Source organism: Lutjanus erythropterus, chromosome 14 (genome assembly GCF_056507025.1).
Source record: "Lutjanus erythropterus isolate fLutEry1 chromosome 14, fLutEry1.hap2, whole genome shotgun sequence".
Classification (NCBI taxonomy): domain Eukaryota; kingdom Metazoa; phylum Chordata; class Actinopteri; order Lutjaniformes; family Lutjanidae; genus Lutjanus; species Lutjanus erythropterus.
This window is the reverse complement of record NC_139330.1, coordinates 5,501,363-5,518,585: the sequence shown is the minus strand read 5'-3', so window position 1 is coordinate 5,518,585 and position 17,223 is coordinate 5,501,363. Positions and strand designations below refer to the sequence as shown.

At 37.3% G+C, this 17,223-nt stretch overlaps 1 protein-coding gene across 1 annotated transcript in view; it reads left to right on the top strand.

Moving 5' to 3' along the window:
• Positions 1 to 17,223, top strand: part of eys (EGF-like photoreceptor maintenance factor) — a 266,834-nt gene that overhangs the window by 100,135 nt on the left and 149,476 nt on the right. The window contains exons 25-26 of the mRNA XM_084736538.1: positions 5,202 to 5,323; positions 7,024 to 7,283. Coding sequence (XP_084592664.1) covers positions 5,202 to 5,323; positions 7,024 to 7,283 — 382 coding nt within the window. The remainder of the gene's footprint in view (positions 1 to 5,201; positions 5,324 to 7,023; positions 7,284 to 17,223) is intronic.

The following is a 17,223-nucleotide window of genomic DNA, read 5'->3' as shown; positions in this document are numbered from 1 at the left end:
AGCAGTCTTTGTTGCTAGTAGCTACCTTAGCAGTTACACTCAATAAGACACTCGCTCTCAAGAACCACCTTCAGAGCGCCAAAGCCAAGATAAACACCCGCAATAACATCCTGTGCAAAGTCTAAGTGAGGTGTAGATCTATTAACCGTCAACTGCTGTGCAACTGCTGTGACCCCGTTTCTCCACAGCAGAACATACCTGCACAAGCTGGAGCTGATTACCTCACATCAAACACAGCTTTAAATTACACCTGCTGCATTATCAGGGAATGCATTAAGACAGCACCTGTCCCTTGCATCTACGCCCTAGGCAGCAACTTTAGGACATGCCTAGACAGCAGGCAACCCTTGCATGGCCATGCAGCAGCTCCACACAGGGTGAAATCTAGAACCTGCTTTTTTCAGATGGTCCTGCCTCTCCAGATGACCAAACAACAAGCAAGCACCAACATCTGGAAAGATAAATGGAATAAATATGACACCCGAGCTCTTGAATGACTGGACAGATGAATTAGACCTACCGAAAGCCTTGCTAATAGTCATGACCTTGTGTGGACAACCTGGTGGTCTTTAAACACACTGTGTGTGCAGTAGAGGAGGTGACGGAAGCCAGGAAATACACAACATGCAACATGCAAGACACATGCAGCTGATAATGGCAGAACGACATTTGAGATTGCTATGGACTTGAAAAGACGTAGTAGTAGTAGTTTTTCACAGTGATTTTTAGAATATTTTTTAAATTCTCTGCCTCTGAGATCTTTCTCCTTTTTAAATTTTTGTTTAGCACTCTCACAACTTCACATTGAGGTGTTGTGGCGATGACATCAGGGTCCTTCACTGTGTGAGAAGCTACAACAAGCAGCACCAGGTGGACAGGTTAAAAATGTAAAACACAGTATAATGAGATACTTTGCTCGTGGTCTGGGCCCTTCGGAGGGCCTGGGCCCCTGGGAAATAACTCTGTTTCCCAGAGGTTAATCCAGCCCAGAGCTTGTGGCAGTGAATTTCAACCAAAACTGCTCCAAAATTAAATAATGTACATATATTAATTATCTACTGTTAAACTTCACAACATGTAGTATTTTTAGATTTCAATCTGTGAAAAACTAATTTGTTTTTGTCCTCTTTGTATTCATAGGCACTACCTGAAAAGAACTGACCTGTTATTATTATCAAGACATGTTGGTTTCAAAAAAGCACCGCTGCAGCAATTTCAGGATAACTGAAGGACAAACGCTAATTTTTTCAACTTGATATTATGAAGTAGTCCACAAGGAATTGTTAAAATTGTTCCAGCACAGAATCCTGGCTGAAACATTTCAGTGTAATTTTCTGGGATAAACTAAATACTCCAAAGACAAAAGGACACTGCTTAAGAAGGAGGTCGGTGTGATATGACGGATATAATTAAATTTCCACCAATATTTTTCTAGTCACGCTGGTCTTGGGTTCACCATTATATATTTTTTGCTCAAGTCATTATTCAAATAGGGACAGTTGTTGGAAACCCCTTCACATAGTCTTGTTTACAGTGCAGCTATTCCTCTCTCTGAACACTGTGTCCCACAGAACTTTCGCTTATTTTGGAGAATTGCGGTCCCTGAAGGTGACTTAGCAGCAAAAATGAGATTATGTTCTATTGCCAGGGGTAAGGAATTGGAGTCTCCTGGAGGTATCTAATTTATCACGAGATGACGGCGTTTTCCCCCCACCACCAAGGGGCCCACAGTGTACAAATTATATCAGACAAAGTTTAACGGCTCCCCTCCAGTGTATGAAATACAGATTAGCATGCATTCAACCAGCGGCACCCAGGACCTTTAGACAGGATGTTGGCAATGAGGAATCCTGAAAAACCCTTGACCATATGACTGCCTTCATCCTGTATGCAAAAAGGAATTTAAATTAAACTGCTACCTTGGAAAGCAATGGACAACAAACCATTTATCTCCCGTGCCATGATTAATTATCATAATGAAGATTGCAATGATGAAATAAAGGGCAAGTGGTCCACATACTGCTCTGAATGGAGGAAAGAAAAAGTGAAAAAGATTAGCAAAGGTAGGAGGAGAGCTGGACGATATGGCTTATAAATGATATCTTGACATTTTTAGGCTATTTCACAATACAAGGGTGTAGAATTGGGTGTGTTACGGACACATCCCTGGCAATAATTTTGATCAAAAAAATAAAATATAACCTCTGTATCTAGTCAGTGTTTGTTAACGAGATTCAGTATCATGTCAAAGCACCTGTACTAATTATAGACACAAAACAATTCATTTTTTAAGTTTCGTAAGAATGTGTGCTCCCCATAATTATACCTCACATTGGTTTGGTCTACTCTCATCCTGTAATCTTAGTCAGCGCTCCTCTGGCAGCAGCTCTGTGTGCCAGAGGGCATTTATGGGAACACTGTGTCTCCATCACTTGCAAACTTTAAACAACATACTGAAACATGTGTATTGCTATGGTATGCAATATATATCTTGATATAGAGCTGTGTAATGTATCAATCATATATCACAGCCCTGCCTAAAAATATCAAGGTATTATCGATTATATTATAAGTCATATTGCTCAGCCATATCTCAAACATAAATTCTTTAATTGTGCAAACATATGATGATCTTATTGAATATGATGCAGTGCCATAGATTAAACTGCCATCAGTAGGGCTGGGTGATATGGACACAATCAAATATCACAGTATTTTTGACAAAACTCCTCAATATTTTGACAAATTGTAGAGATGACTGTTGGTGCTTTCACAAAATATCAACACAATGAGATTTTTGATAAATATTCATCAGTAATAGGCTATATTGACTAAGTGGGTAACAGCGAACAATAGAACAGCTAGAAAAGTCTGGTAAGTTCAGAAAAGTGCTCACTTTACTGTGATGCAGCTTTTAAAACCAGGAAAAGACATCAATATATCACAATATAACAATATCCAAAAGACAATATCTAATCTCATATCATGATATTAATATAATCTTGATATATAGCCTAGTTTACATATAAATCTGTTTCTTAATGTACAGTAGAAGCAGCTTATTCACTGGTTCTAGAAAGACCTTCTGAGAAATCTACATCAAGCATATTTTACATGTTTGATTGTCCGTGAAAATTCCTTTCCACACAAAATATGCAGCAATAATATTGTATGCTTGATAAATGCTTGTACCATATACTTTGAATGGCATGAAAAAAACAGGCTTGCACATTATCCAGCGGGTGGGTGGTAGAAGGAATACATCTGCATAGCAGTAATGTGAAAATCTAAGACAAGCATGACTGTTCCACAGTTTAAACAGATTTCCACAGGAAAGATCTTTTTGTGAGTGGGAGATTTCATTCTGCAATATTTCTTGAGAAAACTGAGATGTATTTAATCATGTATATTAAGATTGTTTGTTTACTAAAATGTAACAGGTATAAATACCATCTGACAGTTTCATTATTTTTCATTAACAGTTGCCATATGTATTGTACAGTCCTTTTTAATTATATTCTAAAGGTGCCATTCACCCTTTCTTAGACTTTGTTTATTTTGCATATGTATATATATATATATATATATATATGTATATATATATATATATATATGTATATATATATATATATATATATATATATATATATATATATATATATATATATATATATATATATATGAAGGAAATATAAGTAATATACAAAATGTTTTGTTTTGCTTGATTTTTTTAATTTCTAAAATACACCCATGTCTCAGACAAGAATTCACAACTTCAAACAATTTAATTTGTTAAAAGACTTCAAAATCTAAAACTAACAATACCTACTGATAACATGAGTATAGACATTTGCTATTATAAGGACCTGTGTTTTAAAATCATTTTATTCCATAAAGACGTCGGCCCTTTAAATTTGTGTCCCAGATTTCCGTCAACTCTGTCAGCAGTGTTGCCAGATTGGATGTTTTTTCCGCCTAATTGGTCTGCTTTGGGTTGCATTGTGCGCCATAAAATGGGTTTGGGCGGGTGGGCAGAATTTTGGCTGGTTTACCACGCTTTGGCTTGGTTTATGAATATATTAAAAATTACAGTATATTAAAAATGTATTTCTATATTGTATTCCTTAGTGATGTGAACACATCCAGTCATTCAGCTCAACTTTGATTTGAAGTAATTTTTGTTCTGCTGAGAGGAGATCTACAACTGTCAAATCTGTGCTTTCGTTATAACAGAAAACGCCAACAAAATTACAACATCATTATTTGTTTGGTTCCTTGATAGAAGGGGATTACATGTACTTCTCCTTCACCCTCTTCGTACACGTGCACCTGGGGGTTACACTTTCATTTAGCACACTCTCAAGCTTGTTGCAGTTGACCAAGTTAGATCAAACCTATTATTTTTGTTATTGTAGCAGAGCTGTACCTTTATGTTTTCTTTATTTTTAAGACAAGAGGGCAGAAAAGGCAAATATTTTATAGTTGCATTGTACAATGGAACCTGCTATCAGCGTTCTAACCCACTTTTAATTCATGTCATATTGAAAAATTGTTATGAACAACAATTCTACTATTGTTTGTGATTTCATTTGTATTTTTTATTATAGATAATATATATATATAAATTATTGGGCTAGAAATTTTACAAAAACATGATTTAATCAGGCATAAAAAGGGTTGGCTCTACACTAAGGACTCCTATCTCACTTTCTAGTCTAGGAATACTGCTCGAGCACTGATAAGCTTTCTATTTTTCAACAAATTCATTTAATAATATTGCTATCAGATGTGTCTCAACCACATGTCAAGCCCTTTTAAATCAAAGCTTAATAAGAATGGTGTATTTTGATTAGCATTAAAGGACCTCTGAGCAATTTTTTATAAATAAAATGGCTACTCACTACTAAAAAAATCATTTTGTCAACCCTGTAAGACGTCAACTCCGTCAGATTTTCCATCTGAAAAAATTGAATCTCTAGAAAGTTGGCCCGTTTAATGGTTTAATAGCCAAGAGTTTAATCTTTTAAAATATATTTTCCCAGCATAATTGAGGAGTAAATCCAAACCCCCCTCAAAATACAGTTTTGTTCCAATTCTTAAGAGTGAGTGCATTATAAATATTACTATAGCAAGACCAGTGCAGATGTAAGGTGTCACTATATGTCAGTGTTAATCTAGTGTTTCTTTTTTCTGTGTTGCAGAGTTATGAGTGTGTGTGTCACTCCGGCTGGGAGGGGGAATTCTGCCAACAAGAAATTGATGAATGTTTATCGCAGCCCTGCAAAAACAACGCCACCTGCACAGACCTTCTCAACAGCTACAAGTAGGTGTGCGAGCTAGCTCGAGGGCGCCGTCCTCACGAGGTGCATCAGTCACTTAATAAATGCAGAAAAAGAAGCCGTTCAGAGATAGCAATATGTCCTTCCACTGGCAGCGGAGATAATGAATTGCAGATGGCAGGTAAAACAAATGAGTCAATCAATGGCTCACAGCATGAAAAGGTTTCAGGGGATCTGTGACTCATTGGAGGAAAAAGCTGGTGTATCTGCTTCAGCTAATGCCCCCCCTTCTCGCTGGGGAGATGTAAAAACTGCTTCAGGTGGAAAAGTTAGAGGATGAAAAGGAATGCAAGGTGGAGTGGCTGGTGGTGCTCGGGTACTCACTGCCACCAAGTGGAATATTCACCTGCCTTAAGAGCAGGCACTTCAGACTCTCTCTCTCACACACACACTCTGGTGCTCTCTCTGTTTTTCTGTCCCTGTCTCTCTCTCTCTCTCTCTCTCTCTCTCTCTCTGTCTAGCGTGCATACATTTCCATTTAATCCCCACTCAGTGCTCTAACCTCCTGTGTCCTACATTCAGCTGTCCAGAATGAAGAGCTGCACTGACCAGTAGTTCAATTAACCTGTAAATTCCCTGCATGGTCTCACACCAAGATCCAAGAGTGCGGTGTCGATGTAACACTGTGTACTTGATTGCAGAAAGACGTGTCCTGTGTATCGTTTTAATTTAAAAAAGTAAATGTATTGTGGTAGTTTACAGGGTTAGTAGAGTTATTTAAAGCATGTATTCAATACAGTTTATTTAAAAATATTGTCAGTAAATTAACACAAGTATCACAATATTAAAGTAATGTAACTTGATTACTTTCCATTACATTGGGATTACCTCAATACCAAGTATGGTTGCATTGTTGAGTCTAATAGAATCTTTTTTTTTTCATTGTAGGTTTATTGTTAATTATGCACATTTATATATATTTTGTCAAGTATGCCACTCAAACTTTAAGTAAACTGGCATAAACTTGTTCTTACCCAAACCATCCTGGTCACCAGCATCACCACCTACAGTCCCAAAATATTTGTCAGTCATATTATTGACAGGTTAGCTAGCTAACTGGATTTATGTGTAGTTAACATCAGTGTTTATCTGTGTAGCTAACATTAGAAGTTGGTCTTTCCTGTAAATGTTTTTTTTTTATTAGATGTTTAGTTCTTGGATGATGACAGTCAACTGAAGGCAAAACTGTCACTGTACTGTGATGTTGTTTATTTGATGTAAGGTGACCTTGAAATGTGCCATTAAGTAAAATGTAGTTTTATTCTTATTTTTTTCTGATTTAAAGACAAAATAATGTTGACATTTCCAACCAGTGAAAGTATTTTTCACTAAAGGCCGTCATAATGGATTGATTTTGTGCTGTTGTGAGACTCATGAAGTGTTGTAATGTGTGTGCACTGTGCATGTAATTGATTAGTTACCTTTTTTGGTATCTTAGTTGCATAATCCCTTTACATGTATTCTACATGTATTCTACTCACTACTCCCTAAACCTGGTAGTTTATTTGCAGCACCGCCATACCGTTGCAATATGCATTTGTAGCACACCTCCCAAAGAGAATGACGCCCTTTTACCCTTTGAAACTTCTAAATAAGTAGCAAGTGTTTATTTATTTAGGAATAATTTTAATTAATTCCAAAATGATAGTATCTCTGACCACATCTCCTCTCTGGTGTATCCAAGGTGTTTGTGCTCCCCAGGCTGGACAGGTGTGGACTGTGCAGAGGATGTGAAAGAGTGTGATTCTGGGCCCTGTCTAAATGGAGCTCAGTGTCAGGAGTCAGACGTACCTGGGGAGTTTTCCTGCACCTGTCCCCCCTTCTTCAGTGGCCCCTTGTGCAACCAGCCTTATGACCCCTGCGACCCCCTCCACAATCCCTGCCTGAACAACTCCACCTGCCTGACACGCTCCAATGGAACAGCCTCCTGCAGATGTCCAGCTGGTGAGTGAACACACAGCCTCACACTAATAGTGCTTTTTTTTTCCATTTAGCCCACTTTTCAAGTGTAACTACAACATTTTGTTCAGTAGGTTATTGTAGGTAGACAATCTACACAGCTTAAATACTGGAAAAAAAATCATACAAAACACTAATTCACTACTTGGATTATGGATCATTCCAGCAAAGAAGACAGAAATATTCTGGTCACAGTGTATTGTTTGTATCTTCCCTATGAAATGTATGAGGTTTGCCAAAAGGGCACCTTATCAACAGAGAAAATGAATGTTGTTTTCTTTTGCATGATTCATATGTTGAGCTGTACTTCTGATACATCTGGGGAAAACAAACAACAGTAAACGAAAAACTCAAAGAACTTAATTTTATGCTGCTGTCAGGAGAAGTTTAAATAGTCCATGTAACTCGAATCCAGTTAATGGCTGGCCATGGTTTAAAGATGGTGGTAAGTATAATGATTAAAGCTGGCTTGCCAGAAAGTTGGCATCAAATTGATTGTTTTTTCTTTTTGTTGATTAATTAATTAATTTATTTGTTCATTCATTCATTTACCCTTCATTTTAACTCAGAAATACATTGAGGTAGAGACCTTATTTAAAGACATACCAATGAGAAACTTGTATAAAATAGCAGTAAGAAATATAAGAAACACAATAAAACCTTAAAAATATATAAAAAGCTAAATAATAAATAAAAACAGCTAAAATTTAAAGTGAATGAGACAACTAAACCAAGAATATCTCAAAGTAAAATCTGATACAGTTAAAATTTAAATTGCTCTGCAGATAAAAATGAGGAAAACTTTCAACAGTTCTGCATGTCGTTTGATGTCGCAGGTGCACAATATGAAAAAACTTGATTTTCCAAATTCAGTGAAAACAGCCGGCACCTGCAGCATAATCCAATCACTTGACCGAGTTTGATAAGAGCCCACATTAAAAAAAGCCTTCAAGTGATGTAAGGAGGTGAAAGACCAATAAGATAAATAAAATCTTGTGTCTTTCATTTAAAAATCTACATTTTTTACATTTTTACAAAGTCAGACAAGGAAGACTTTTGGTCTTTTTACTTTTCACAAGAAGAAATTGACTGCTGCTTTATCTTGGTTTGGTTTCTCCTGATGATGGCTGGGTTAGTGTCTTTACAGTCAATGTTGAATCAGCTGTTGGTGTTCGACATACTGGACTACACCCTCAGAGCGTGAGCATTTCATGCTGCCCCCCCGCCATATGATGATTATTTATAGAAACAGTACCTTGCAACACCCTGATTAAAATCTTCACTTTGCACAATTAAACAATTAGAACTTAATTTTTTCTCATGTCTGACAAAAAGCCACAGTAGGTTATTTTGTCTACAGCCTATTAGCCAAATGTGCACTTAGTCATTACAATCAATTCCTGATTGAATAGTTCTTTCTGTTTTGCATAATGCTGTTGCATTTTTCTTTCTTGCGCTTATTAACTGTCCAAACAGATCATCTGGGTAAAGCTCCCATCACCTCAGCCAAAGATAAAAGTCCTTTTAACGGTGCTTCTCACCATGTTTTGCACACACACCAACATTAAGACCAGTCAATATTATGAAAAAGAAATAGTCAGCTTTGGATAAAGAAAATTACAGATATGTTCTGTAGGAGAGCCTTGTTCTTCATATATTACCAAAACATCAAGCACATTAATTTTAACTAATAATTTGAAAAAAAAATACCAATTAAAGGTGCACTGTGTAAGATTGACAGGGATTTATTGGCAAAATATGTCAAAGAATTAAACTTAACCTTAGCATCAGCTGTTTATATCTGTAGAGGTCGTGGGTCCTCTTCCAAGGATGTTACACTGCAAGGTTTCTACTAGGGCTGCAGCTAACAGTTATTTTTATTAATCTGTAAATTAGTTTTTTAATACGTTTATTTGTTTTTTTTTGGTCCATAAAATGCCAGAAAATGGTGAAAAATGTTGATCACTGTTTCCTAAAGCCTAAGATGACCCCTGCAAATATCTTGTTTTGTCCACAACTTCAGGATATTCAGTTTGTCATAAAGGAGAAAAGAAAAGAAAAAATATTTGCTTTTAAGACTCTGAACATAATTAACCCTGCAGCCGTGGTGTCTGCCTTTAAAAATCTCTGTTTGGGGCTGGAAAAACTGCTTTGTTTGCCAGTTTCACATTAATTAGAGTTAAAATCTATGCCGAATGTTTGCTGAATGAGTAAGTGTCTGTTTATGAGTTGTAAGAAATCATTAACAATCTTGTGGAAGCCGTAGATGTTAATATCGGTTAAATTGAGCAATATGTCAATGGAGTCTGGCAGGCAGTGAGACAGGCAGTCACTAAGTCAAAGTCCAGAGTGTGCATTTTCAGAGCAGTGGGCCTTTGTTTTCCGGATAGTGGACTGACATGCAATTGATGGTTATAAACAGCTGATGACCTTACAGTGGAGGACTCGTCATCGCTTGTTATTCTCGATTTACGATGTTGTGCAGGTCCTGCACTCTTTCTGAGCTCCAGCCATAGACTGTATATTAAACAGGATATCAATCTGTATACTGTATGGCGCCAACTCACTATCTGTGCAGCAGTGCTCAATTTGCATGTGTAACTGCTACATATTGTTCCTTGAACTATACTAGCAAGCCATCAAATAAATCCAGACAAAGCCCAGCAGATCCATGTGTAACATGCAGTTTCATGCACGGTCTAAATGCACTGTATATGTTCTAAAATTTGTAAATTTAGATCCTCACTCCTCAAGGACATCCCTACACACAAAAGCATGTTCATTAATGGGCTAACAAAGCAGATTTTACTGGTCCTCTGGTGTATTGTTTGTGTGTATGTTCCACGGGCCATTTAATGAACCTCCTGCAAACTTAATGATTAAAAGATGGTTGTTTCATCCTTCATGGAAGACTACGGCAGTTCACACGTGTCAGTGTGAAATGACCACTTACTTTGTAGAAATGACCTGTTAAGAAAATGTATTAGTATGCTCCTGTGATAGCTCTGGAATTATAAATTTTAACATTCAGACTTATCAGTGAGCAGGTTAAGATGCTATAGGGTTGTGCTGTACTGTACCTAATGGCTCTATCAGCGCAGAGATGAAAAGATGTTGCCAGATATAAATAGAGCGACTGGGTTAGTTTCAGAAGGCTTCCTTGGAGAGGAATAGGAAATTAGGTGCTGGCTGCATACATTACACCAAGAGCTTTGCGTGGGCTTGGTCGTTTTCACTTCACACAAGCATTGTGAGTCACTACTCTCCATTATTATTCACCATAAATCCATCCTACATAGCTACTACTCAACAAACACAGAGCTGTTATACAACCACATGGCTCCACTCCAGTGCAACAATTTTACAGACTTGTTATTTACCATTCAGTGTAGGTTATTTGTCAAGGAAATTGTGTAGGCCTTACATTATTTGCGGGCCTAATTAAATTAGAATTGTCTGCAAGTGTCTGCCAGATTTACTGCCATAAACAAATCTCGTCCCACGCACTCAAGATGGACACAGCACGGTAAACATTATCAAGGTTAACTTGTTATGAAGTCAACGCTAATTAGCCATTTTGTCCATGGCTTTCAGTTGCTTATTTACTATTTTGCATGCTGTATGATAGAAGGGCACGGCAAGAAAATTAACTGAATTAAGGAGACGCATTAATACGACATGTGATGGCACACATCTCAGTCAGACCTCGGTTGTGTAATTGGCGTAAAATACAGTATGACAGCACTTAAAGTAAAACAAGCGTATGTTATAGTTCAGACCCTCTCATTTGCTTGTCTTGAGTCTTGAGTGATGAAATGAAAACATTATTGCACCAGTCCGGAATTGGTGCACAGCCCAAAATGCCTTCCAACTGCAGCTTAGCTGAATCCACATGGTCCACATTCAAATAGAGACAGTGTGTGCTCTCGTACGTGGGCACAGTTGGAAATCATGGCAGCTGCACCACGCTAAAACACGCCTCAGGGTAGACATGAAGGTTTGTGCTGTTAACGAGGCCGTATTATGGAATCAGTTGTCTAGACTTGGGGTGTATTTTGCACTTGGAGGGGTTATTGAAGTGCAGTTCAAGCATGAAGTTGGTTTTTCCTTGTTATTTCACCAAGTTTGACACGAGGACATCACGGATCATTGGATCATTTAAACAATTTAGATGTTGACATGTTGAGGGAGATGGTAGGTCAGCAGTAAAGGAAGGTGATCAGTGCTTTAGCTTATACATATTTATACTGTAAAGTAGAGCTACTGTAGACTGCTATATTGTCTATGTGATTTATTGCTGATAACTAACAAGAAATAGCAGTATAGAAATGCCAAAGATATGTTAGAGATGATTTTTTGAACTGTAAAATCTCTTGTCCAGATCAAATCTTTATTATAGTTCTTCAATCAAATGAATTTAAAGGAGAAATCTGTAATATATTTACTGTAATGCATCATAAAATGACCATGACATGTCATCAGAGATAAATGCAAAATCAAAACTACATCATTTTCTTCCTCCCTTTCATGTAGTGCTATTTATCCTGCTAGATATTTTTGCTGTGAGTTGCAGAGTTTTAGAGATATCGACCGTACAGATGTCTGCCTTCTCTCCAATGTAATGGAACTAAATGACACTCAGCTTGTGGTGCTCGAAGCACCAAAAAATACATTTGAAAAACTCAACAGCAATGTCTCTTTCTGGAAATGATGACCTGGTGACTCAAGTTAATCCACAGATCTTGCTGTGAGCAGTTTCATGTAAGAACTACTTTCTTTCTATGGTAGAATCTCCCAGAACTATTTTCTTCCTACCACAAAGAAAGTAGTTCCTACATGAAACTGCTCACAACAAGGTCTGCGGATTATCTGGAGTAACCAGGTAATGCTTTCTGGAAGGAGACATTACTGTTGAGTTTTTCAGATTTATCATAAAATGGCTTGTGGCTTGTGGCGCCTTGAGCACCACAAGTCAGATGCCATCTAGTTCCATTATATTCAACACAAGATAGAAATCATTATTCCTCATATCTCCAAAACTTGGCAGCTTACACCAAAACAGTCTAGATTCTCAAGCTATGGTATTAGTCCTCTCTCTAGTGGTACGCTGATAAATTACCTACCATTTTAAAAATGAAGTAAATTAATTTACAATAATCAAAATACTTAAACTATGACATGGTAGTGTAATTTCGAGTAATATTTTTGTCTCAGTATCAGCCTGCTGCAGTCAGATTCATGCGTACATTGTGCACATGTCATCTACGATTAGTTACGAGCTAAAACTGTGATGACAGTAAGCCTCTGCCTTACTGTGAAGGCAGTGTGGCTGACAACAGTCAACAATAAATAATCTTCTTATTAGGAATAAACATGCCTCCTGCATGAACTGTCTAAAGCGGAATATGGAAGGGCTCCACTACTGTATTCTAACGTCAGTCATAATGATGGTACCTGGATAGGGTGACCAGATAAGAATGGATGACGTTTAGGAGAGGGAGTTGGGGGTTTTGGTGCGTCACGTCAGAAGGATTCAAACAGAATCATTTAGAATAACTTTACTTGTTATTAAATTTATGAAGATCAGTTGCGGAACCTGAGGATGATATGAAAAACAGGTGTGTTAAAGTTATTTTAAACACCTTTTTAGCACATAAGATTATCATTAAGTTGTGGGAGTGTAGAAACACATTTTTAGTTTTTGTCATAAATTCCTCTCACGGTTACAGCAGCACTCGTCAGTATCTGGTTTAAAACAGGTTGAACGACAACAACAATCTGTTATTTATTAAATGAGCCCGATCAGTGCACCGTTAATATTATCTCTTACTATAATAGATCATTTTCAGGACTAAAAGGACAGGATTTGTAATTCAGGACATCTGGTCACACTGTTCTTGGAGAGCCTAATATATTTATGATTGAGACACTGATCTAGATGAATAAATGGTGCTGCTGTTAAGAGAAAATATATGTATTTTTGATTTAGAGGTGAACTGTTCCTTTAAGTTTAACTATTATGCGCTGTTTCAAAAAAGCTTTGCCTTATTTTCCTCTTTGGGTATGATTTTATCTGTTTTCTCAGTTGTGCTGAGATTCTTGCTGTGTGCGACTTCTTAGCTTGTTGTGGACTGAAGAGTCACTGGTATCTGATGTGAGGACACCCAGGAGACAACAGTAATCCTCTCATAGTGGATGGTCACTGTCAAACTTTCTGTGGCCAGTCTTCCAACAATATGTGATAGCAGTGGACACGAGTCTTTTATTAAAGATAAGCACTTTCACTGTGGGTTTAATGATCATTTTTCTCAAACTTACAGTGCTGGATGTGTTATATAGTGAAGTGTATGGCCATAGTTCTCCCAAGACACTTCAGTAGAATATATCAGTCTCACAAAAAGGGTGATGTGGCAACTTTACTGTTCGTCAGTTCAACACAGGAACTAAAAGGCAGCCATTAGCAGGTGCCTACTGGGAGAAGCATTAAAGGGATTTGTAAAACACAGCCACAATGGAAATGAGTTTTGTCTACAAAGGTATAGTATGAGAACCTGGAGGCCAGAATAAACCCAGAGCCAGCTGAAAGAGACTTCTTATAAGAAAACATAAGAGAAGCATTTATCCTCTGCTCATAGAAGAGGGCTCCTGTAGGAAGTTTTTGTTCTTCCTACCAGTGACTCTCCGCTGAGGCTCTGGCCAGGAGGCCTAAGTCATCTTGCCTGACCAGCACAGATGTTCCACTTTCCTCTTAATGAGGAGCCTCAGCAGGGAGTGCCAAACCTGATAGAAGAGCAACCTGAAAATGGGAGAGTTAGGGTAGAGGTTGGGGTGAGGGTTACCAGCCGACAACCACAACAAATGAAACAAACACGCATAGCATCACTCAACACGGATTACGGCACAGGGCAGAGTTACATCACATTCTCAGTCCTGTACACAGTCTGTAGGCTCGGGCGTCCTTGCTCAGGTTGCTGAAATGTTTGCACAAAGAACAATTTGCACATGTTACGTACAGCATGCCGGGTTGAAATCTAAAGGTTTAAATGTCTAAATGAAGGTTTTTGTTGCGTGCCCTTCAACTGTGTCTCTCAGCAGCCACTTACAGCTGTCTGAAAGGCAGAAAATAATGGCAATAATGAAAGTTTAAAGCTACTACAAGGAACTTTAATATCGTTATTTTTATTATTATTTGGAGGCCCTCGTGGACGGAAGCAGGAGTGTTGCCTCCACCATTACCACAAAATATAACATAAATAATAAAATTATCTCCTCCGGCTTCCTTTTAACTGGCTCTTTAACGGATGAGTCACTGTAATTTTGCCTGGGAAAATGTAAACACTGATTTCATGGACTTGGTGGGAGACATTAAGAATAACTATATAAAAACAGACGAAAATAGTTTGCTCATGTTGATTATATTCATGAATCAGTATTAGGGGGCAGTTTCATAACCATTTAAAAACTCTTCTCATCAAGTAAAATAATAAAATTTGAATTTTAATCTTTTGATCTTTCATTGTTATTGACAAAGACATTGCTCTTAAAGGCACAAATAACTGGTGTTAAAATATGTTCACAGTCCTGCAAATCTAGGAGGTTTTTCAACCAGTGATTATTTCTGTTATAGCCAATATTTCTGCCTTGAAGTGTGTTTACAGCACACAAAATGTAGAACACATTGAGGCTGGGTGATATGGCTTATAAATAATATTTCAATATTTTTAGGACAAGCTGTGATTCATGTTATATATACTGATAAACACATTTTCTCTAAAATAACGAACCATAAATCCTCAAATAGATCAATATGAACACAGTGAGATTTTTGATAAATAATCATCAGGTTGCTTGTTGTAGCTATGTTTCCTGGCGTCCCCATCAATAATTGAACAATACTCCAATAACATAATGTGGATATAATGACTAAGTGGGTAAAGACAAGTAATGGAGCAGCTTGAACAGCTAGCCAGGAATAAACAACACTTATGACATATAACAATAAAACGATAACAGCAATTTAAGAGCAATATCTAGTCTTCAACTACAATTCATACTAAATATAGAAACACAATTTATATATTATATTTTTAATTAGATAGACAGACAGACAGACAGACAGACAGAATGTTTATGCAAATATAATATTCCGTTAAGCTGAACAAGAGGTAATAATGTCTCACATTTTTGTATTTCTGTAATAGAAAGAGCATTATGTGACTATAGCACTGAATGTATGAATTGTAATTTGTGCAGGACGTCATAATATGTTACATAATTTTCATCTGTATTAGAATGTCCCTGTGCACGTTATCACCTTTCCATTGGGTTCCGGATGAGAAATGATATTTCAGTGTTAAAATTGTGCTTTTTGACCATGATACAATCTGTTTGCCTGTAATCTATTGCGTGAAGTGGAGAAATATGATTCTTGCAGTATAGTGAATTAATTCAGAAGCATTGTGTGGTCCCTTTACATGCAAAAACCATTTGGTCTCCATGGCTCAGAATATCCCCAGAGGTGTTCCTGGCCAGATGGAGAACAAACCCCTTTATTTGCATGGCATGCTACACTAGCCTTCACCTTCCACAAGATTGAGATTGTGTCCTACCAAACAGTTGGTTAATGAGCTACTGTGAAGCTGTGCCAACAAGAGAACTGACACATACTTAATATGATATTGAAAAAGATGTGTTGAGAACATGTGTTGCCAAAGATGTGTTGGAAAAGTCCGTCCTCGCTTCATTTTATTTTAGGTGATTATTCTCTTTTATAGAGGAGGGAGACAAAATGACTTACAGTAGATGTGTCTCAATTTATAAACCAGATGTCCTGGCAGATGTATGTGGATATCACTGATCTTTTTCCTTCTCTCAGCACTGTTTAGTGATATTAAACATAATGCACTTTAACTTTTGGGCCTACGCTACTAAATACATATCAACTGAACTTAATGTATTCTTTGTGTTTTATAGATTAACAAAGTTTAGTTTGTCGTCTTTTTTCATATTAGTTCATCAGATGCTTAATAACATGTAAAACTTTTTTTAACTGCAGGTTGGAAAACTTCTTTACAGAAGTGTCCAGCCTTAAGCCCTACTTACACTGACTTGTCTCATGTGATTTAGACCTCCATCTCCCTTCTCATGTCCGTATTTCGTACACTGTTTACACAGGATAAGCAAGCCTGTATTTAATTAGAATTTACTGTCATTATCTCCTGGATTTAGGGATAAGGCTTTGCAGAACATCAGTCTTTTAGAAGTAGAGTGTCTGTTCATCAGCAGCCATATTAACACTTTAGAGCTGCGATGGTGTCATTGATTATTAAATTAATCACCACCTATTCTGATAACGGATTCATTGGTTTGTGTCATTATTATTTTTTAAAAAGTCAGTATTCTGTGATTATAGCCCCTTAAATGTGGACACTTTCTGATGTCTTTGCTCCTCTCTGATAGTAAACTGAATGACAAGACATTTCAGGACATCATCTTGAACTAATGGCACCATTTTCTGACATTTTACAGACAAAACGGCTAATCAATCCATAGATAAAATAATCAACAAATTCATCGACAGTGAAAATGATCATTAGTTGTAGCCCCAAAACACTGCTAATAACTTTAAGGTTAAAGGTGTCTGTGCAGATTAGAAATCTTTTTTACGCAAGTGTCCAGGCTTAACCCCTATTTGCACGTGACTAGTATTACCTCATGTGACCCCCCTGTTTCGTACGCTATTTGCACAGGATAGGAAGAGAATGCATTTTACTGGAGTTTACTGACATTATCCCCTGGATACGCTGTTAAGGCTCTGCGTAACATCAATGTTTCAGAAGCGGAGTGTCTGTTCTCCAGTAGCCACATTAATAATACAGTTTTGAGTTGTTTTGCCCACTTTCTGCGTCTGCTCTGAGCATAAACA